Source organism: Solenopsis invicta, chromosome 11, assembly GCF_016802725.1.
Source record: "Solenopsis invicta isolate M01_SB chromosome 11, UNIL_Sinv_3.0, whole genome shotgun sequence".
Lineage (NCBI taxonomy): Eukaryota > Metazoa > Arthropoda > Insecta > Hymenoptera > Formicidae > Solenopsis > Solenopsis invicta.
The window spans coordinates 7,076,808-7,101,697 of NC_052674.1; the positions used below are offsets into that span (position 1 = coordinate 7,076,808).

Below are 24,890 nucleotides of genomic sequence, written 5' to 3' on the forward strand. Positions count from 1 at the left end.
CGACGTTGAATCGCGCCGAGTGCAATCACGGTCGCGTAGTTACTTTTATCTTTCAACTTATCTTTAAGAAATATACGCTCTTCGCTTCGGACCCCTCTATTCACTTTACGCCAGATCCCAGACCAATTCACTTGCTTTTTACGCTTACACGCATGAATGCGTGGATATATTATATATATACGTATACATATACGTTCGCTAGCTTCATATATAGATTCACGCGTGTTGCGCGTGACAAGCCGGAGGAGGACGGCGAACGTTTCCGTGTAATCGTCGCGTCAGTGTTACATTATATCAACATATATACGGTATCCACGGGGTTCTCTCCCGTACGCATCGTCGGGGTGTTGCGGCAAGGAAGGGTTTAACGATTCGCGTAGCTGCGTCGATTTACGGCCCCTAAAACACATCGAATGCGCTTTATATGTATGTAAATTAGGTCAGGCGTTCTCCGCTCGTGGCCCCTGAACGAAATCCCTGAAACTGACGTTCACCACCTCCGTTGCACGACGATACACCGTCGGGCGTCCGTGTAAAACTGAGCTCGAAGCGAAATTACGACATTTTGGTTCGCTCCGACCGTAGACAGCGAAACGCATAAAGACAAGTACGGGTTGCTCGACCTTCGTCAAAACGTGCGCCGCATATCGGCCTGTAGGCCCGCGAAATCACCGCGCCCCTCGTAGATGTTCTCATTATGTTCGAGTACAGCGCTTTTCGCGTGTTGTAATTAATACAAGAATAAGATCATTTAAGATGATATGCAAAAGCAACTAAGAAAGACGTATGTAAAAGCAGCAGACGCTTCAGAAAATAAGTTTTATTGAATTTAACCCTTAAACACACAAGTGGGTCTGGGAGACCTTTCCGAAAAAACTTTATTTCCGTGCCATTCTATTTTAGTTAAACAATGAAATTGGTCAATCATAGCGGTCGATAGAGGAGACTTGAAACTTTTTTTCCACCTAGCCCGAATCTTCTTTCTCATTCCGTCTTCACACAGTAAACGATCGAAATTTTAGAAGTATTTCCAGTAATGTGTTTAAGGGTTAATACGCTTGCAAATAACAGATTTAATGTATATTTTCATTTTGATATGTTTTTTATGTGCCATGCATTTGAGCTCAGTAAAGACGCGACAAAAGTAATGTAAGTTATATTTTTTTTAATAATTCGATGATCCAAGTACATATCTGATATACATATATTCTCATTTTTATTTCTAACTTAGCACTTGAAAAATTATGTCGGCCGAGATATAGTTTATAAAAGAATGAACACATACGATGTTTATCACATTTCTTTGCCACAACAAAGTTCTAGGACGTAATTATAATTAATGATCTGTAGAAATGATTTGTGATATAAATGCAGAAAATTATTCCGTTAGTATTACCGCGAAGTATTCAAAGTATGCATCCGAGAACTCTGAAGAAACGCGGCTTTATAATCGGCGCAATAATCATCGCGTCGCTTCCTCTAATTATCATTGTACATGTTTATGGTATTTAGGCATACAGACACTTCTCTCAGGTACGAGATACAGTCGGCGATGCTATTCCCGTGTTTCTTTTGCGAAACCGCGGCATTTAGTTGGCAATAAATCCTAACAATGCCGCTCGACTCGCGCATCTCCACCTCGACAAAGAAAGCGCGAATTTTGATTTGCGAGCGTCGGATCGTCAGTAATTTTAGTAATAGCTTACTCGTCCCCGGAGCGAACGGTCGTACTGGCAAAGTAGATACCCGCCGCTCAAAGTAACCACTTTCCGAGCAACCGCTCCTTCGTGGTAACTTCATAAAAGAGCCCCCCCGCGCGTTCAGATGATTCTCTATAAAACAGTATATCTCAATTCTCGAGGCACTGGCATTCGCACTCGTATAAGCTCTCGCGAATATAACTGGTGTTCCTGAAAGCTCTTTGACTTCTGTACGTGAACGAGTTCCGTTCCCCTTGTATTTTCCTTATAAGAGGAAACAATGAAAGTTTCACAGCGTGACTATGAACTGTCAAACTGAATATACTTTTGCATCATGGCAACTGTGTTACAATCATCTCGTTCAATAATTCTTCTCTCTGCCTCTCTCTCTCTCTCTCTCTCTCTTTCTTAAGACATAATATTCATTAGAACCGGATGGAACGAAACGTATCGTTCACTAGGCTAAACAGCCGTTACTTTTATTTTATATATTAAATTTCTATTTACAACTATCAACAAATTCTATAACATCTCCCAATTTATATATTAAGAGAACGATTCTTATTTTTAAAAATTCATTTCCGCGTGCTTTAATTAAACTTGCAGTGATAACGGCATGGAATTAAATACTCTCTTATGAGTTTAGCATGCGTCGGCATTGGCGTCGAAGGAAACAGTTGGCAAACTTTATGAGCACCCAGTACAACTTGAACGGGAATAGCACGTTCTAAAGGCTTGAGCGCCGCTGCCTACGTAGGTTGCAGTTTGAACTATAAAACGACGTAAATTATGGCCGCGGATTGCAATATTATGAGGCTATATACGCACGTTTAATGATCGAAGCTACCGGGGAGGGTAGCGCGGCTAAATATTGTCCGGGAGCGGTACGAAGGTACGAGCTGACTCGTCTTCGACCGACTAGTAAGTATTGACCGGTTGGTCGCACACTATGTAACGTAAGTATTTGCAATTGCTAAAAATAACGAGAATAGCGATGAACAATGTAGTGAGAACGTCTTCAAGAACGGCTGAATGCCAGTTGAACGAGGACAATATTAACGCGGGCCGTCAACCAAATATCGCGTGAAATGAATGCATTAAGCCTGGCAATAATTGACACCTGCTTAAAACAATGACGCGATTGGATGAAACTGAGCCAAATTACGTAAAACGTTCTTATAAAACAAATGTTGTAAATAATAACAGTTATTAACGAAAAGTTATAAAGAATGAATTAAATAATTTTTCAGAATTAATTTCTTCAGTCCTCTTATATCGCTAATCATATTTATATCAATATGTATTAATTACATAAGTTTGTCTGCGATCAAATTATGTAACCCGTCGAAAGCAATTGCGTGAGGTAAATATGTGCCGCACATGTACATTTAATATTATTTAATTTATATTCTAAACTTTTAAACTATATTAAACTTGAGCTATTTAACTGTTGTGCAATTAAAACAGAATAACATCTATTTTTCTAAATTCAACTGTGAACAAAAAGATTTCACAATTAGTTAAAAATTTCACAGTGAAACGTTACACCGGATGTCATCAGATTACGTTCTTTGTCTCTTCTTGAAAAGAGAGAGATGCGGGTAACTCATCCTGTTTATCATTTACAAGTGTACACTACACATTGGGGTGCTTATAACTAACTGCGTTATAACTTGCTGCATTATTATTAAGTCTTAATGTAATAACGCTGTATTAGAGCAAACGGAAGCATAAGACCGTTGTCTAGATTATGACAGAGAAATTTGTATATAAATTTTTAATATCTGTGATAAACCTACGTATTGTATTTGCACCAGACAACAGACGTGTCGAAGAAAAGACAGCCATCGTGAATATCAAAAAGTAAAGAATAAGTCACAAAGAATAAGCCATTCGCGATATTTTTTAGAGGAATACAACAGAGAGAGAGAGAGAGAGAGAGAGAGACTCTACGTGCCACTCAGTAATTCAATACCATCATAAAAAGGAAGCACGGCAAATGTAAAAGGAATACCCAACTTCCACGATGTCCCACGAAGTTCGTGCTTCGTGAAATCTTCCGCTGCGGTGTGAAAAAGTCTCTTGATCGGAAGTGGGTATCGAAAGGATACCACAATGTTGCTATACGGTTATTATCCAACAATGAGGTGCGAAATTATCGGTCAGTGGGGAACCGATCACAAAGAGATGTTCCTTTAGAGAGCTCCGTTTGAAATGCGTGCCCTGTACACTGCGCTCATCTCCGAGCATTATCTTCGTCAAACACCTGCTAACGCTTCTTCTCGCGCAGTTGGAGGCGACATAAGAAAACAATTTTAAGAATAATCTCTCGCCATTCATTACGTGGTCACGCGAAGAAGAAGTTCTTCCGCCAGAAGCATGATATTTGTTCTTTTTCTGCTTCATCTTCGTCTTGCGGCCCGTACTGCATCCGCTGGGCGCATAAAGAAAGTCGAACATGCGAGGATCTTATGTATATTCGTGACAATATTCATAACATTCACCTTGATCGTCGTCAAGGGTCATTATTTCGTCCATTTCGACTCATCCTGGCGCCTCTATTCTTACTCGTCTTCATTCTCTTGGATCAGTTGCTTCTTCGTGTTTTCCAACACGATCGGGCCGCGGCGGCGATACTTAAGAGAGCGATCACGCGAGCAACTTTGTTGTCGGGGCCTTTCGCATTAATTAGCCCTTACAAAATTTCGCGGCCCCGTACGATGCTTCGGGAGAGGTGGGACGTAGTTGGACGAATGGTGGCGAGGGTCCAGGGTTTATACTTCTGGGAAGATGGTCGTAAAGACCGCTTGGCTACACTGGCTCTGTTATTAGCCAAGTTGCTGCGACTTAAAGCGAGCAAGGCTCCGGGAAGGATACTGACAGGGCCCTGGGGATATAATCGCGCTTTACCTTTCACCCGGGAGGAAGATCTGACTAATCTTCCTGGCTTGCTACTACAGAGACTATATGTTTTATTTCTATGCAAGTGGTTGCGCTTAGCCGAAAATCAAGATAAAGATCTATGTCGTTGCTAATAATTTGTTAATTAAACGAACATGATATTGCTACGAACGTGATTTGTGACAAATTGAAATTTTATAATGATGCAAATATCTAAACGCTTTATTAAATGCTAAATTGAGAAAATACGTAAATAAAGCGCGACATGTGTGTGAAGCGACAAAAGTTACGGTGAAAGAAGCTGAGCTTCGAAGATATCAATGTTCAAATCGTATTTGAACATTGGCTACCTTTGATCGTCAATCATCGATAATTTAATAAACGAATGCAAAGAAGTCTTTTGTTTCATATTCGTGAAACGAAAACTTGGAAGTGAGAAGTGGCGCACGACCAGTGTCCCCTCACGCGAGCGAAAGGGGGAAAGGTAGTGCGCGCGAGGGCAATCCCGACGGGACAGAGAAGTTTTACGCGGGGATTATCAGGAAGCGAAGCGAACGCCCATGAATACGGAGATCCTCCGATAAAAGGACGAAAAAAGAGACGACGGCGGTGGAGCTGAAAGGAAAAAGACGGAGCAGCACGCGAGGGGAGAAACAAAGAGAAAGAGAGAAAGAGAGCCGGGAAAGAGTTGGTAACCCAGTGCCGCCAGGAGAGTGCCAGAGCAATGTAGTCGACCACGAATGAGCGTACCAACGGATGGAGAGGCAACACTTTGTAGTTTTAATCGATCCGGTGGGACGGGGGAGAAAGACGAAGCACCCTAGCACGGGGGATGAGTCGGCGGCGTGTGGAGGAAGAGCAAGGGAGATCGTCGGAAGGCGAGAGAAGGACGGACACGTTCGCAGGAAGTGGGACGAGTGTCGCTGATACGGTGCGAGCGAGAGGGACGTCTGCGGGAAAGCGGGAAAGCGGGATAGAAGGAACAGGGCGAGAGAGTAGAGACCCACATCCTGCCGACTCCTACAACTTCAACCACCAGCTGGCTACACTCCTGCCTCCGCGGGGACGAGTTATATGTGAAAAGCACGTGGACCTTCGAGTGGAAGAAGGACGGCTGTATTCATTCATTTCCTCGTATATTTCGTGTAAGAGACTTTCCCTTCTTCTACGTCGATGCTCGACGTACACGCTCGTCGGGGGAAAAAAGGACGAGCGCGTTGAATTTCATTGACCTTCGCGATAATGTGACTCTACATCCGTATATTAATCATTCCGGTCTTATGAAGCTCTTTCAGCGATGCTTCTTAAAATAGGTAAAAGATTAACAAGAAAAGGGGATCATAATTATTTACAACATTATCATGCCAAGTTACACATTTGTCTATGCCAAATCTACGCTAAGTCTAGGCTTGTCTATGCTTAGTTTTAAACTATCTTGTTACATGATCCAAATGTTACATTTATCTTTATTAATCTTACCGTGATTTTATGAAAAATGGCAAACATGATTGCCCATTGTATTAGTTATAGAGGAATATAAATAACTTGTATTATTCATTCTGACAATATTCAAATTTCAAAACTAATCCAATTTCTTTATTATACCGTGACGACATAATTTTTAGGTCGATTAATGTTTTCGCTTGTGCAGATTGCAATTTAAGCAGATAAATAAAAAATTTGCCATTAAGTCTTTTTAAAATTATCATCACTGAATCTGCGACTTCGTAACCGATACATGAAAAAAATCAACTTTTAAATAACTATATTAGATAACTGTATTAATTTAGAATTTGTTAAAAAGGAACAGGAAGCAATTTCAAATAAAAATGAACTGATATTTAAACGAAACTGGCCATCGGGTCGTTCGAATCGTGTCTAAGGATCGAATCACGCCGGAATATGATCGGGGTCGACGTCAGAGAAATTGAGGGGAGAGCATTAAAACACGGAGGGTGTGGACGGTGTCAGTGGCGTCGGCGAGGGCGGCACGTAGGCAGGAAAGGGGTAAAATTCTATCTTAATAAACGCACCCTTCCAGCTCGCGCAGCGTGTAACTTCGTACGCCTACAGTTTTGTACGCGTCGGAATGGATTTGTAATCGAATCATGTCAAGTGATTTCGCTCTGATTTGGAATTAAGAACGGAACTGGAATTTATAACATTCGATATCGAAATTACATGAATCAGGCGAAATGAATCGGGATTAATGAAAATTGTAGAAATTACGGTTCTAGTTTCTTGTATGTTACTAAAAATACACAAGTCTTTTACATATATTACATTTTATAACAATAATTCTGATATATACTCAAACTATCTAGATGTACAGTTAAAAATGTCATGAAATTCAATGTACTTTTAAATCACACAAGTACATTAAATTTGATGTATCTATAATTGAAAAGTATATTGTGTGCATGAAATTTAGTGCACTTTTGACAACATTAAATATTTTTAACGTACATGCTTGAAATTTGCTTTCGTTACATTAAATTTAACAACTTTTTTTTTAACAGTATAATATATCAAAAAACTTAATAAAATGTGCTGTTAATATATTATTGGTATCAAAATGTCACTAAAATATTTTTTGCAAATTGTTAATACAACAGACATAATTTTTTACACATTTTGTAAATAGTACTAAAGAATACGTACTTCGATCTTATTAAGTACTGTCTACCTTCAATTAAGTCGTTAAAAAAAGCGTCATTAAAACTTCAGAACTCGCGTGGTACCCTTCTTGTCACGTTGTCAGAGGATCGAATGCGCAAGAACGTCTCGACGCACTTGTAATCATCCATAAAAAGTTCATATCCAAATAACTCTAATGATATCGAAATATTCGGTTGATATAAAGTAAGCCAAACTTCGTAATTTCGTGACAGCAGTTGAAATAGAAGTGAACTGTCATTTCCGCGATGCGCATCTATCATGTGTGTTAAGTTTCTGTCACAAAAAGTCCCATGAGCATTCCCAACTATCTTAAATAACGATTGAAGTGACACGGCTATCATATAGAGACTATATTAATTTTCGTGATAGATCTAGAAATAAGATATTACAATAAGATGCACTTGTCACCACATTGCATTACAGCTGTTGCGGGTAATAGTTTCAAAAGAAAAGAAAAAAAAAGTCGATAGAACCGATCATCTCCGATACATTTTAATAAAAGCTCATGCATTTTTTACATAAAATAGATAGTAAATTTATGTAATAAATAGTCTCGAAATGTGTGAATACACTAAACGATTTGCGTAACTTATTCTTCTTGTAGTTCTCAACAATTTAACTCGGATATATCCGCCGATTGCGGCTAATAGTCCCAAAAGAAAAGTAGAAAGAAAGTTGATGGGACCGATCATCTTCAATATGCCTTGATAAAAGTTAATGCATTTTTAAATTGAACTAGATAATGAATTTATGTAATAAATAGTCTCGAAATGTGTGAAAGCTAAACAATTTGTGTAACTTTTTCTTCTTGTAATTCTCAACGATTTAGCTCAGATATATGCGAGAAATATTCCAATTTTATAAAAAATATTAAGAAAAAATTGTCCATTGATTGAAGACATTACTTTAACTTACTAATGCGCGTATTTCAAACAAAATATTAATTCGCGTGAATTTTTATAGAATATTTGACATCGTTATAACTTATTCATTCATAATACCATAATAAATTACACGAAAAAATTTTTTCTATATTACAACTTATTTTTGCACTTATATATCATCTTTTTTGATAAATAGTTTTATGATTGATTAGCGAGTCTACGTATAGAAACTCTTCTATTTTCTTTGTCAAATATTATCACAATGATAAAAACGTAACTTTTTACAAGCAAAAGCGAATCTATTGAATTTTTCCTTACAACGTACAACGTCGCTAACAAAGCGTTCTCCAATGATACCAGCGAGCTTCTTAACGGCCAACTATCCAACAGACAATACTGATTGAGAGAATCTCTCGATTCCAGCGATTAGTCCTTAAAATCACACTGTTACCTACGTGCCGATCATCTTCTTTCCTCCCTCGGCAGACTCTCTGGGAGTCGGTATCAGTCCTTGGTGCCGATCGCTCCTCCCGGGTATCCCCGCCGGCGAACTCACCAGCCCCGTCGGGCTGATTTGCATCACGGTTACGAGCTCGTTCGAGCTCGTGGTGGTTATATTACAGAGCGAGCGAGATGCGAACACGCTGGAAAAACAGAGACGGACAGAGGTACCTCTCGCGGCTGTACCACCCCCAAAGTGCATCGCGGGAGGCAGCTCGGACACTCATAACAATCATAACAACGGGATCTCGCGAGTAACTCGCGGACCACCTCCGCGCATCGGTACCGCCCATCGCACCGCCTCCATTACCCCTTCTACCGGAACTATCCACCAGGCGGGAGAGTCGTCACGGCGGGCTGTTCTTCCCTCGGTTGTACGCCGGGGCCACTACGCAGCCAGACTGCGGACCGTCAGGGTTCAGGTCCGAGTTTTCGCGTCGAGCTTCAACCGCGCAACGTGCACGACCACGCTGCCGAGCAAGGACAACACGAAGAAGAGTGAATCGACTGCCTTCTCCGAGACACTGAACCCGTGCGGGATCTGGATCGTCGTCCGCAGTGCCGATCGTGGAAGAATTTTACTAGGAATCGGAAGGCTCGAGATAATTGTAATCAGAAGAAAGAAGCCAGACGAGAACGAACGATCGACACCTCCATCGCAAGAATCGTTCGCGACGTGTTGGTGAAAAGCTAGTGTTTGTGAAGCAGAGAGTGATCACAGGGAGTTTAAAACTTGTATGCAGCTGCGTGCGCCGATTTGTCCGGCCTATCAGCACGTGGCCGCAGGGGTGGGACTTCTTTCGGTGCGCCTCGCGGGACAGCGAACTCTGTGACAGTTGATCAGTGAAACATGCGATCAAAGAATTACCGGTTAAGAGGTTGACTTTGATGACAATTGCGTTGTTGCAGCTATTTAAAATCACGGTGGCAATTACTTACGTGACTCATCGCTCCAATTTGCTTCGCGTTTACCGAACGTAAATTGAGAGTGAATGCGTGGAAACGTTAAATCGCGGCACAAGTGAATGCGCAGAACAAGTGAAACAAAATTAATCAAACGGCGATCAAAGAACTCGACGATATTGGCGTGAGTGTCACGATTAATCTACCGGCTCCGAGAAGGAATAGAGTACATGAGCTATCGTTGAACAGAAGAAAGCGATGAAACAAGGACTAAGGCTCTAATAAGCTTCTAATTATCGCGACAGATGTGCTGATAATTACGACGCGCGCGTGATCATCACGTGGACACGTCAGTGTTTTTCAACGCAAAATTACACGTTACGGACAACAACTACGTAGTGCATGGTTTGACGCGCGCAAATAAAATAATTAAAAGCACATTACACGGAAACGTGTGCTATCTAGCGTGGGTTATCTGTCCGGTGACGCGCCGTAGCATCTTGTGTCAAGGATCGAACTGGAAGTATCGTTTATCTCAAAACACTTCGGACATCCAGAAAACGGGAGTTGTTCGAAAATTAAAAAAGTTTTGAAAACGTTTATCTTCCGGATTTCTTTTAATTACAAATATCGCCTTGAGCGGATACGAGACGAGGAGAAGTGGGATCGATTGAGCGGTGTTTCATGAAGCAGTGGGCAATTAACTGTTTGCTTCTTGATCACTCCTAATTACTTGCAATTACCCGTTGTAATTAAGTAGGCTGATGTCACCGGCGGCCGATGTATCAGTGAAACGTCCGTTTCTCGACGTCGACCCGCCACTTCTCTCAGAACAGTCCGTTAATATTCGCTGTAGGAAAATTACCGGAAGATCGTGAAACTCGCGAGCGAGGTGAGGAGGCGGCAGAAGAAGCTCTCCAAGGGAATTAAGACGGGTCAACCGGGTGTAAACGCGGCATCGGAGAAGGAACGAGGACAAGACAGACGGCTGATCGGCGAAGATCGGCGAAGACCGCGACGGAATTGCACCGTGGCGGAGATAAATAACAACCGTTAAATAAATCCACGTCAGGACGACGTCCCAAATACATCAGTCACAGATCGCCTCAGGTGAGTGTCAGGCACGAGTTTGCTTCTGCTTATTATAAGCTCAGGCTAATCTCGGTAATTAGACGGGTCTTCTAAATGCGCGCCCGGTCGGCTGCACGTGTGTAGTCTCACATTCGCACACCGATTAGCCGCGTGTACGGACGCGCCTGCGCATGCACCACATGCACACGCGTGTAAGCGCGTTTAGATCGACCTCGGGAACAGACACGGGAATGGAAATTAATTAATTTCACATTTTGCATATTTCATGTCGTAACTTTAAGAGACAATTAAAAAACAATTGGATACAATCTTTTCAAAGTGATAGAATCTTTTCCCCGCGCCTGTTAATGTTTAGTACATTAATAAAAGATAGATAGAGATTAAGACTTGAATCATTAAGACGTAGAACGATTAGTAGAAAAAAATAAGGGAGAAGTCAGCCCTAAGATCTGTCCCTTTCCATTACCGTGCGTATATATTGCCGCACGCGATAATTGCGTGCTTCGTGAGCGATAATCGTTGCTTCGATATCATTAAGTTAATCTCGGTAATTAAGGAAGTTCCTCTCCCAAAGCTTGGTCACGCGGGAATTCTGCTGGCAGGGGGATCGAAAACGGTGTTTCATTCTCTATGCTTCACTTCAACTCGGTGATAATTTCATCCAGATACTTAGCTACGTACTAATAATTAGCGCGATAATTATGCGCGCTCGCGTATACTCGCATCTACGTCAAGTGTATGACCTGGAAATGCTAATTAAGGGATCGGCCGAGCATGTAAATGTAATGCGGTCGTGCAGGATTCTCTTAGTCTTCACTGTCTTTTGTGGAGAAATGCGGAGAAATATCACGTGGATATTATATCTGATGAGAGACACAGTACACGAGTAATTATCATGATTAGCAGGAATATGATATAAGCTATTTTTAAGATGTCCGACATAATTTATTCTGAGCGCAGGTAGTTACTAAGATACTAAAAATAAAAGCTAAGTTTTGTAATTTGAGAAACGAAATTACAGTTCCATTTTAATTTAAGAGGAATATATATCAGAATTTGGAAATATTTGACTAATTAATTAATAATTTCCTGAGATTTGATGAAATAACTTGTCGTTTCTCAATTTATATCGAAAAGTTAGTGGCGCATTCGTAAAGGAAACGATATTGATTTTGAATGATATATATGTCAAAGCAATAATCTATTGCGCGATGACACAATCGCTGAGGAAATAATTCATTTTACTATATAAACTGTCTGAGAAATAATGTTATTTATCGACAATTCGGGTATAATGCTACGTCAAGTATAGTAAATGAGGTAATCAAAGTTTGTGTACACAGTAGTCCAGAATAAAATCCAATAACAGATCTGATAATAGCTCATAAGTAATGAGATTGCAATATTGAATTTTCACACTTGTCCTCATTAATATATATATTTACGTCTCTCTATTATTCTTACTTCTCTCTTACGAAATAATTTTTATAATATTCTCGACCTGTACAAACTTTTTTCGATCGCGCGAGATATGTTGGCAGATATTTTTGTGATTAAACGGCAATGTCGTTGCATCGCGTCATCTCCCCGACCATATGACCGGAGAGGTAAACAGGAGCACGTGTTGGTGGCGTGACTACGAGTGACGGCGTGAGCTCTGGGGGTGGAGAGGAGGCAGAAGCAGAGGTGGAGGAAGAGGGGGTGATGGTGGTGGACGGGAAGGGTGACGAGGGTGGAAAATCAGTGTGAGCTGCCCGAGGGTAGGAGAGTTCTTTGCTTGCCGCCTCGGGAACACGGAGGGTTGGTGAGAGAGAGGGTTGGAGGAGTAGGAAGAGAGGGAGAGCGGTAAATTCTAGCCACCGTAAGTGGAAGCGAGATAGTCGAGGTTGGCCAAGCGAATCATTGTCGGTGGGAATAGACGCAGAGAGTTGAAAGCAGAAAATCCCAAAGGAAACACTTGACTCGCGATATCGTTGGAGTTTGGCGCTTTGGAATCGACACAAAGAAAGCGAGGCGTTTCATCTTGACTAAACGATGCCGAATTTCAGCGAGGCTTTGTTTCAAGCTCTCTCCACATATTACACGTACAAAATCGAAAAATATTCAACAATCTCACAACTTACATTATGTCGTAAAAAATTATTGAATATTTCTTGTTTTTTTTTTACAATATTTCTGTTTTAATTAATATTAACGAATTAGTCGAAAGAGACAGATTAAACAATTGTTTTATTGTCGCGATTAAACTATTAAACATTGTTATTATAGAGAAAAGAGCAGTAAGAATTTTCTTTGTTGAATTAATTTGAGAAAATTACAATCGGAGATCACGAGGATCGCTATATTTGTTGTCGAGGTCAAGAAAACGAATCCCCTTCTTTTATCTTTTCGCTTCATCCCTCATCGTTCTCTCTCTTCCTTTTCTCTCTTTCCTCTTCTTCTCGCCACCCTTGCTCCCGCTCTCGTTGGCTTCCCCATTCAAGGCTTTCCCTTCACCCGGTTCAACCCCTGCCGACAATCCGGCGCACGATAACATTTCGTTCTACAACTTTACCCACTTCCAGCTCGCTTTACAGCAACGCTATTCTGTTTTCCGCCGGAGAATCTTCATCGATTATCGACTCGGAAATCATTCCGGGTAAGAAAGTTTTGCTGCAAACTCGGCGTGTCAAGTGTGAGGTATTACACTTATCCGTCGTTTCACATGCTGCTGCCTAAGAGCAACGATTATTTGCTGCTTGCGCAAATTACAAGTACATTACTTCCTTTAGCCCTATCTCTGTCGATTTTTCATGCATGTCGCCAAAAAAAGTCAAACTCTTTACGTTCGCAAATCCTACCGTTATTATATTCGTCAACGATAAAGAAATTTCTATAAAAAGTTTAATTCTATATTATATTGAATTATAGTAGTTACATGAAATACGTAAATGACTTAACAAATTATGCGGCGCAAAAATAACATTGCTTTGTTACTCCGAAATTCCCCCGCTGGCATATTTATGACTGGCCTTCGCACATTGTAGAAAGAAAGCAATGTGTGCACGAGCTCATTAATTCTAATAATTCATGAAGAAACACGCACGCACGTAATAGCTCGGAGCGGCTTACGATTTGACGGATAGAGAGTTGCCTCAGCCCTCGTGTTTTTAAATGTCGGCTGAACTATATTCTGATATTTTAATAGACCTAATTTACATGTAAAACCACTTTCAAAATCATTCTGTCTCCAACACACGCTACCAGTGTTCTCTTTGCGGACGGGAAGAAAATATCAATAAATCAAGAAAACTCTTAGTAATCCGTTCGATGACCGTTGACATTTTTCTATCTCTTTGTTTGAAAATTACAACATAATTTTCTGTACTGCCTTAACTTTTTGACAACGCTTAACTTTTTGTCCTTTAATACCTAGGAATTATCAGATCATTTTAAGAGCGAGAATGTGCGCATTCATCTAGAAATAATCAAGAGTGTTTCTAGTGGAACAGTTAGTTAGTCTATAAGAATGAGAAAAAGGGAGCCAATGAAGCGAGTAGCGCGTTTTTGGGGCCAGATGTTAATTCCGACGACTCAGCGTGAGCCACCAGAAGACGGTTTAGTACGTAAATACATCTTCAGCGGGGGGTGCCATTATAATGGGCATGTGCGGTTAAAGTTCTATTTGTGGTAATTCGGAGTTTAATGCACTCGGAGCTCTGATTTAGCCAACGGGCTGACACTTTTTTTTTATCCGGCAAAACCTCAACGACGCTGGCGCCGTAAAGCATAAAATATTCTTCCTGCGCCTCCGACAATTACGGTCGCGCGGAGCTGTTAGGCATATTCCTTGCGCCGTAGTGCCGAAATTTAGCACAAAGTGATACTCGTCAAACTCGCAAGACGCAATATCGAATGGCGAATGAGTATCGTTTATCGAGTAAAGTAGGAAAGTCACATTTTTAATTGAAGTGACACGGATTAATAATAGACGTTCGTCATTGTCAGAACCTTTTCGCGCATACAATTCTATTTTCGTCCGCTGAACTCATTTCTGTGTACTGGATTAGCTTTCGCTTCGATTTTACCGCCTCGAAAAAGAATTTTGCCGGAATAATGCGGAATGTTTGTAATAGCGGAATTCCGAGAGGGCGTAAAATATCGCGTCTTGGATAACGCGTGTTGATGCCGAACCCCTTCGGCCCCGATTTATGAGCACTCTCGCGCCCGCCGATGCGCTCACGCACACGCTCTTACAGCACGCATACTCCGAAACCGGAGCGTCAATCTCAACGAGCCGTTCGCACAGTCGCATTAACGGCGCGCTGTTCAGTTTAATCCTTGCGTTTCGTGACTCGGGACAAAGCCCCTCGGATTTCTGACAGAATGGTATCGCACGAAACGGCCATTACCTTAGCCGATATGCCTATGTACGTACGCGAGTTAAAGGTCGATGCGAATTAACTAACACGGATGCGGCCGAGATTCTTTGTACGCTCGCCTTAATTATGCTCGCTCGTGCTAGTGAAGCGAAACTGCTATACAGAAGGGTAGCACGAAGCGGTTTAATCTATCGTACGCTTATTATATTGCATTTACTGCTCGATCGTAGCAAACCGGCGCGAGTATCTATCGGGTAATCCGAATCGACCGTACACGAGCACGTTTATGTGCGCGCGCGAGTTCCTTTCTTACTTCTCTTTAGCGTTAATGCTCGGTTAGACGCCAGAAAGCCACGATTATGCCTTGCCATTAGGGCGCCCGGTCGATTACGGGATCGTGAAAAAAAAAGACTCGGCAAGGACAATGTCGCGATGGGCGGTTGCCAACTGGTCCCGCTGGGACCTTTTCATTGGCAGTGTTTTAAGTAGGAGGGTTGCCCACGCCACACGCTCGTCTATCGGGTTGTTCACCCTCTCAACCATATCGATGAACCGAAGATTCTTTTTCAGACTTTCTTCTTTTTTTAATGAATCTCATTTGTTGATCTTTACGAAATTACAACTATGGAGAGGTTATCAGAGTCGATTAGAATTCGATTAGACAGATACGATTCAACGGATTTCCGTTCTTTGCGTCATCGTTTCAAGAAACTGGAAATGCCAATGCGCAATTGGCGGGTCTCGGGCGAAAAGCTCTCGACGAATAGACTCCTACCAGGAAATTGAAAGAGAAGCATCGTCAGTACTACGAAGAAACGGTCAGTGGTTCGCTGCATGCGTGGCCATATGGCGATTATCCGCGTTCGGTTATTTATAGCGACGACTTGAACACCGCACGCGGAGCGCACCCCAGACACGCAGCATCGCGATTTGTGCGTCGCGTCGCGCCGCGCCGCGCCGCGTCGTGCGCGAATTGGACCGGGCCTAGAATTCTAAAACCGCCGTCTTGGCGGTCGGGAATCGGCCTCGTAAATCGCGGCCGCCTCGGAGGCTTAGGTGGTTTATACACACCTCCATAGCCCGGAGCAGCGTCGTACCAAGAGGAGAATGTCGGCGGCTACGTAGAAACTAGCTGCTGGCCAGAGGCGCCCGGTTGTTTCTAAACCCACCTTATCTACTGGCCCCTATAATAAGCCGCGATCTGAGACCGTATATCCCCGCCCGCACATACTCCGAGAGGTTCGCACACACACACACACACACATACACACACTCATACATTTTCATCGCGGACTAGGTAGCTACCCGCGAACCCTGAACGAGTACACGGAGCGCTATACCACGAAGCGCTTGCAATTACAAGCTGGTCAACATATAATTATCCCCAATGACCATAAATTACTGAATTTTTATGCGCAACATTCTTAATTACCCTTTGAATTAACATCAATCAACCCCTTAATTGCACGCTGCCGCTGACGCTGCTTCCACGTCGCCGTCGTCGTCGACGACGACGACAACGACGACGACGACGACGGCGACGATGTGGGCTATAGAACTATAATGTGAAATGGCGATGCGTGCCGCGGGCTAAGAGCAGGACGCGGAAGAAAGACGCGGATTGACTGGCGTGAGAAAAAGCGAGAGGGAGGAACGCATAAGGGAACACGACAAAATCAGGAAACGGTGGGTGTCGCCCGAGGGCAACCCTCCCGAGGGTGGATGACTGCCAATCCTCCTGAGAACGTCTTCACGCGGTAGAACGCATCGCATCGCATAGCATCGTATCGCGTCGCGTCGCGTCTGATCGGATGACAGCGTCGTGCGTAACGCGCCCATTTTAATTGCCTTCGGAGATCCCGGAGTGATTCCCATATCAATCGCCTTGGCGTATTAATCGCGCATCCTTTTACATGGACTTTCACCGTTTATTCAGCAAGTGATTACCACCGGAGAAGTCGCGGCGGGAGAACGGCGCGGCGGCCTGCGAAAGAGGATTGGCAATACGATGCGAAAGGAGATTCATTTTGTCGAGATCTTCCGAATAACTCGATCATACGGTGGGAGAAATGGAAAATTTTAAGCAGAGTAGTCTGGATGGAACATAAAATATTGCTTATACATGGAATGCCCGATTTAATTTGTATGTCGAATAACTCGTAGAAGAAGCCTGCGGGTAGCCTCTTCTCCCTTTTTCGAAAGATTTATGTGATCTCGATCGTGAATAACGCATTTTTCAAGGTCGCACGACGAAGGTACCAATTTTCAAACGGTTGACTATGGTGACGTTTGAACGATCGCGCTATAATCACTCGCGATATCTTCGTTCGGTTAAGAATTCCTCTTCTATTTCACAAATCACGAACCGTGAGGGCGATGCGATACACTAATGAAACCGCACTCTCATTAAAGCATCCAAATCGACGATACTAATTGGCTAGCTTTCGGAATACCCGGCATTAGACCTCAGGACGCGATATAATAATCGCTGCGGACGAATTCGGTTTGGACAGCCGGTGGTTAAAGCGTCTAGTAATTTCACGGGCGCAGCCCTACAGCGATTAATATGATTCCGACGGAAATTAATGACTGCAAACGGAAAAAAGATAGGTTGCATATCGTCCTGTGCTCTGGTGGCGCGTTCTTGTAGAATGGGAAAAAAATGTTCGGAGATTAAATACTCTGGGATTTTTTTTTTGCACACGCACAAAGCAAAATTTTATTTTATTACGAGCATCAGAAATCTTCGAGTGTAATTAATTCCAATGCATTTGCGTAATATCAACTTGCTCGTTGATTACATCTGAGGATGGAATTACCATATGTCAATTTTGTCTTTGAGACGAACATCGATAAGAATTCATCTTCAACCTATTTATCGGCAGTCGCTCTCATGGCTCAAAAATCGAATAATGCTTATTAATCAGCTTAATTAGCGGCAAAGCTTCTCTCGTTGTACGTTGTGTAAATTATTTCCTCGTAGCGATGATCGATGCCATCTCTTCGCCTAGCTGCGATCTCTGCATATTAGGCTGACTTATTTTGCCATTTTAATTGATTAAGATACATACACATTCACGCACACAGCAATTGTTAAGTATAGTATTTGAGTGCGATATAATTGTCTTTCCGCAATATTTTGTGTGTGTACGTATTCATTGTAAATTATAGTCATTGTTAATTATCACGATATAATTGATAAAAGAATATAGAAATAACTTTATATTAAAAAGTGTATCTTATCTCATATATTCAAAAATGTGTCATTTAATTAGCGTATTTATATAACTTTATTATAAAAAAAAAAAATTAAAAGATCGTATTTTGTGATGTAAGAGAAAAAACAATTTAGAAATTGGGACATCCCCCATTTATTGAAAAAAACTTTTTTTTGTCATAAAATATTTATTATCTGTTAAAAGAAAAATATATTAGAAAGAGTTGATTTTGTTTGAGAAATTTGCATTGTTACAAATTTTTGTAGACATTCGAAATGGCTGCGGTTAACGCGACGAATTGAAAGTATAGCAGTAAAATAATGTGAAAACAGGTGGACAATGTCGAGCGGACGCAGAGATAAATCTTGCTCATTTTTCTTGCTTTTCGGTTCGTGAGGAATGGCATAAATCATTTTAGTTCAAAGCCACATAGCAATCGGCGGCAGTCTGTGGCTTCGTTAGAAAAAGAACGTTTCTCGTGCGTTTCTCTCGCTCAGTCATCTTGGTATCTTTCTCGAGCTTTCGCAATTGTCGCTAAGCAGACGCCACACATCGCGGACGCGTCAGGACACCTATATTTATAGGGAACAGGCGACATTAACACCAGAGTTTGCACTTGTGAGCGGTCTATTTGGTACCCAACAACCTAACGCTTTTATTATAAACACGCCGTCGTTTTAAAGCACAGCATCAAATATTTTTACGATGGCCATTATAAAACGCCTTTTATGAGGAACAAAGTAGCTCGCAGGCAGAAGGTGTTTTCTCGCCCTTTGACAATAATTTGTCCAGAATAACCGGCTCGTTTCACTCTCGGCCCCCCACGCCCGGGCTTCCGCTCGATGATCCATCCAGCCGTTCGTCATAGGCGCGCGGCTTTTAAAAAGTAAAGCGCTGGACTCGGGCCAGCGCAAAAATAGAAGCAGATGTTATTAGTTGCGTTCACCAAGTATACGACGGCCGCCGCGGCGCGACGAGGCAGGCGGCGGCGGAGGCGGTGGTGATGGCGGAGGTAGTGGAGGAAAGAGGGAACAGAAGGCGACGAGAGAACGGCGTGTCCAGACGGTAGTGATTTCATTGCCCTTGAATTCTTACTAACTGAACGCTTAGATAAAAATAATTAGGCGGATAAACGCGAGGAGGTCGATGGAGGGAGGGGGGAAGGCGAGGAGATGCCTGCGGGCGGCAGTGCGTTAGTCGCGGCGATTTTATTCTGGAACCTCCCTCGGTTCCTCTTGCGTAGCAACGCGCATCCTCTTCTCTCTCATCCGATGCGATGCGCCAACCAAATGTTTTTGCTTTGAAGTTGGAAGATGAACGGGCCTCCTTCTAATTTCCAGTGTCTGCATTCTTAACAGCTGCACGCGCTGCCGTTCGATATGGCTGATGCGGTACCGCGCGTCGCGGCGCGCCAGTTTAATTAGCATCTCGCGTGTCGTCTTTTCCCTCGGTACTCGAAAAACCAAAAGCAATTCAAATTGCTATCGATCGTTTAACAAGGCTGCTTATCCTTTACGGCGAATTACTTTGCCTGTTTTTATTGAAAAAGAAAAAAAAAAGTATCACATATATATTTATAGCTGCTCAGTTTTTATTTAATTATTAAGTTAAGTATCCAAATATCCGTGAATTGAAATACGATTATTCAATAAACATTATTCCATTATCTACAATGGAAATCTCACATACGTAATTTTTTGCGCTCTGTAATTTATTGAAATTTATAAAATGGCGTCGATTCGAAAATGCGAGATCATTATATTAGGTACGACGCGATCGTTTCGCGCTATTGAATCGAAACGCGCGAATTATATTCGCGCTATAATGGGATTGCGTCGTACCAGGGGCTGCGCGCCCGCTATTAGAACGGTCCTCCGAGAGTTTTGGTCGATTTGCAGATTACGAGTCCCCGGGATGCAAGGCTGACATGGCGGAGGGTTCGGCCGAGGAGGAACAGAGCAGTACTGCTGCGCCCGCTTCCCCGCCAGCTGATCTTCGCACTCTGAACACCCAATTGTCGACGCCTTATCACCACCAGCCCCATCTCCAGTCTCGTCTTCAGCATCTGCAGCATTCCAACATGCTGGCGACCGCCGTACCGCCCCGGCACAGCCACAGTATGCTGTCTCATCAGGTGAAAGCGGAGGCAGAGCTGGACGCCCCCTGCGATGTCCCATTGAATCTCAAGAGCGAGGTAAGCGCAGGAATCCCTCTCATTGATTATTGATGTTGGAAATCGGCTAACCGCTTTTGATTGTTCATTTTCGATGTGTTTTGCTCGCCGAGCGGTTTCGCTTGGCGATGACCGGGTGGAAATCGCCACACGTTGCATGACAAGCACTAAGGATTACTGTCGCAAAAACGAGCGCGTAGTGCTTAAAAAACTATTTCGGCTTAATGTATATATTTCAGCTTGATGTAGCAAAGTGTAGTTAATTACTGTGTAAGATACCGACGGCCTATTTCTGTCGGTTAGCAATCTCGAGCGATTGCTCGACCCATGCTTCAGCTGAAGCGATCGAGATATGGTAGTACTAAAGCGTCCGACGATCGAGGCGGTCGTCACACTCGTTACTAACGGTTTTGTGTGTCAATGACAACCAATTGAATGGTTAAGTAGCCGCCATGACGCATCTCAACCTAAATCGGTCAATGATCTTTCTAACATGTATAAGATTAATATACAAAAGCATACTCGAATGACTTCCACCAAGTCGGTACGCGATTTCGTTCGTCGACGTTTGTCAATATCTTTTAAAACATTTTTAACCAAATTTCTTACATTAAATTCGATCTTATGATAGAACTCAGAGACACTAAGTCAAACGGTAATTTCGTGTATCGATTCACATTACGAAATTACGTAACATTCTCTAAGATATCAGGGAATCAAAATTATCGTCATAGCATTTAACTCCGGAATGGAATTATATAATGCACAATTTAGTGTACACAACAGATTTTTGTCATGATCAAAGTGCTACAGCATATCTACCGAGTAATTATTCGAAAAGAAAGTAGTTAGTCTGCTCATTGCGCAATCTTGAGTGGCATATTTCGTAGTTGAAATAAGTAATATTATGTATTAAGATGATTGCAAACTGACAGAGACAAAAATATAATTAAGCGACAGACAAATTAAGATTGTTATTTAACATACGATCGCTTGTTAATATAACATAACTTATTTTTCGTCAAAAATCTAACAAAACGATAGTGACAAAAGCCGTGGATAAATCGAAGAGATGAAATATGAAATATAAAAAATTTCTAATAATGCATGCATTTGTCAAAGTGTTATACAAAAATTTTCACATTTTTCAATTATATATAGAATAGAACAATGTCCATTGACATCTCTCTCTTTCTCTCTTTTTTTTTTTATTGAGCTATCTGCTGATCAGTAATCTTTTAAAAATTTGACAATGTTAACCACAAACAAATCGTATTGTATAATTACCACTACTAATATCATGTAAATTTATCGATATTTGTAACGTAAAACTTGCTCGCGCAGAAAAATATGGAGATGAGATTCATATAAAAATTAGAAAAGACTTTCGCAATTGGGAGAGGTGGATAAGCTAAGCGAAAACTCATTAGTGAAACTGATAAATCGGTCGTTAATTATTTCTCGTGTAGTAAAATTAGTTGTAAGCAACGGTAGTTGTAAGTCGTTAAAATGAGGCGGTAAAGTATTACTGAGAAAATCCTGACTTCTCCAGCTGTGCGCGATCGTAAAGCGGAAAATATTTGCACGTAGCTTATACGTACCCGCTTCAATGAACGGTGACCAGTTTTGTCGATGCTTGCACATCGGACTAGCCGGTAGGGAAACTTTAGCAAACAAGCGTCCGGGGATTACTAGTCGTCAAACGTGTCTACTTTCCTTTGGGACAATTAACTCTCACTTATCGAATCTCCACAGAGTCGTTTCTTATCAGTTTTCAAAAATGGTATGTAAATGTAGTTTATAATGGAATACTAAACGCATCGAAAGATATCGTATTAATTATAAAAATGTATAATCAGTAAGTCCATCACAGGTCCAAGCATCGCAAAGATTAGCAAATTCCTAGCGTCACGCGCAAACCGCTTTCATTGATAATGATATAATTAAGTCGCTACATTGATCCATCACTTTACGATCTTAATTGCTAGAACGCAAGCCGCATGATATTCTTAAACGTAAAGAATTAGACTCTACGAAGAATTCGACAATGATGCCAATTAAGCGACGGAGGAGAACAATCGCGGCACGACGACAGCGCGTCTCGCCTAGAGTCTCGAAAACGGCAGTCTCATCCGTTTAGAGCTTGTTGTCCCTGTCCATCCATTACACTATTATCCCGTCGGCAAACACGGCATCCACGCCGGACTTCACGCACGGACTTAATGCCTGGCGCGTATCTGAGAAGGGAGTGTGCAATTTACGCGCAAAAGAAGGAGAACGTTTCATTTACATCCGGCAAAAAGAAATATTCCGGTATACCTCCGGTTATAGCAGGATAATAATGCCGTCGCATCCGTGACAAATGCGCAACGATTAAAAAAAAAGAAAAGAATTTTTCAACGCGATCGATCATCGTCCGGTGATTTCGCGCGTGTAAAAAATTCCTCCGCGACTGTAGTCGAAGCATTGTCAATTTTCTCGATCGTCGAAACTAAATCTCCCGCACTTTGCTGGAGAATCGATTGATACGCGGAGACGCGCGCGCGGGTGTTATATCAGCGGAATAACTTATCCGCGATTTCATCGCGGGCAGCTCACTCGCGTAGAGTTCCACAGTCGCTCGAACTTCTGTTCGACGATCATAAATTATTAGACCTTTGAACGCGGTATTCTTAACGACCCCCTCAGTGCCATTAGCCATTCCTCTTAATTGCGGAATATCTCTCTTTCTCGGGAGAATAATGGATATTCAGCGGCGCTAATAAGTATAAGGATATAAGGAACATGGATTTTGTGAGATGCACAAGGTCGTACAATCGAACGAAGACATTCGTTAAGAGGATCGTAAAAACTGCGCTTACGTATACTCGCCTCAGAATGTTCTCAAGGTATTTAAATTATCGGCAGAGGCAAACGATCCATCTACGATCTCAGAAATGAGTAACGTAAAATATAACGTAAAAATACGAATATATTACGCAACACTGGAGAAGTGCGCAGCCTAGCTCAAAACGGATCGAGCACCCTTTGCATCCGCGAAGACCGCAGTAATGTGCATATATATGCAAATATTCGCGTATCCTACAGACACATCTGCGGACCGGAAACCGTTAAACGCCCGACGGATGCATCGTCACGAATATTCCTCCACTCGTGGTCCCGAAGATTTCGCCGGTCACACGATAGAAGCCGCTAAACTATCTACAGGCTTTGCCGCAGAAGCAGCGACCCCATCCAGACCCTCTCGAATCCGAAGACGCAAATTTCACGTAGCTGAATCCGGCGCGTTGACCGTCCGATGGATCGATACGCCGTAACCAGCCTTAAGGCGCATTCCAGCTTGATGGCCACCAGTCCCGACCGTAAATGCATCTGTCAAGAAAGTGATTGAAGGTAAACGATTCAGGGGAGTCGTGAACGCCCAGACGGATCGGATCTCATTACCTCGGTGGCTCATTTCAGCGACTCAATTGCATTTCGATCGGATTTCACAATTATTATGATTATTGGTGGGCGAGAGTCTCGCGCACAGGTCTCTGCGACCGCCGATTAGAATCCGGCGAGAAACAGTCATCTCGCGCAGCAGTCGGCTTTTGACTCGCCGAGACGTCCCGCGCCCTGATCGGTCGTAAAAAAATCTGGTTATCGCGTCGCAGCACTGCGGTTTTCTTTATATGCAGCATAATAATATTCGTCGGTTATACACAATAGGCTGCTACAGCAGCTATTGAGGATCACCCGATGATTTTACTAATATGAGAAATAATGCTCTTGAATGAGCAAATCATCGTTGCGACACGATCACGATTTAAAGGCGAATGATTTAAGAGCGGATAAAACTTACGTTCGGTCGCGCCGGTGACCCAAGAACGAGGAGTCTCGCACGGTCGCACTTTCGTTGAAAAATCCCACAGTTTTGTGACGCATTATTACACTTGCCGGTCGCAAAAGATTTAGCTAATAAAAACGTACGTTTGACGGGCGATCGTCCGTAAAGCAATGCGGTCAGAACGACGAACGTGGAAATGGGTGGCAAAAAGAAGAATTAAAAAAAGTGGAAGAAGTAAAAAGAATAAAACGCCGAGATATTCTATCGATGGCTCGTCTATTTCTCTCACATGGTATTCGCGGAGTGATGGAATGTTTATCAATAGATTAATCTCGGAGATCGGCGGGTGGTTCCGCGTCGTCGCCGGGCAGGCTCCTCGATTGCGATTAAACATAAAAGTATTATTTCAATCTGGCCCCTCCGCGCGCGTCGGCCATACATTCTCTCGATGTGTATGTCATCCCCGTCGGCACATACGCACACAGACGCGCTCACATACGTATGCGTGTGTGTGTATGCGCGCGCACACTTACTCGCGCGACCGATAGATCGGGCATTTTTCCATTAGATTGGAACTTGATTAAATTGAAAATCTGTCAATTTAGGAAAAAGCATCCGACAGCTTATATTGACGGTGGACATTATACGC

General features: G+C 42.4%; 1 protein-coding gene across 4 annotated transcripts in view; it reads left to right on the forward strand.

The window, feature by feature from the left end:
* Positions 1 to 9,066: 9,066 nt before the first annotated feature.
* The window catches only part of LOC105200313 (POU domain, class 6, transcription factor 1), a 112,299-nt gene continuing 96,475 nt past the window's right edge, over positions 9,067 to 24,890 (forward strand). For 2 of the 4 annotated variants that reach the window (XM_011167794.3, XM_011167815.3), the window contains exons 1-2: positions 9,067 to 10,678; positions 20,138 to 20,433. In XM_011167794.3, the coding sequence (XP_011166096.1) occupies positions 20,167 to 20,433 (267 nt within the window). In that variant the 5' untranslated portion in view covers positions 9,067 to 10,678; positions 20,138 to 20,166. The remainder of the gene's footprint in view (positions 10,679 to 20,137; positions 20,434 to 24,890) is intronic. The other 2 variants (XM_011167808.3, XM_026132499.2) reach the window with 1 other exon arrangement.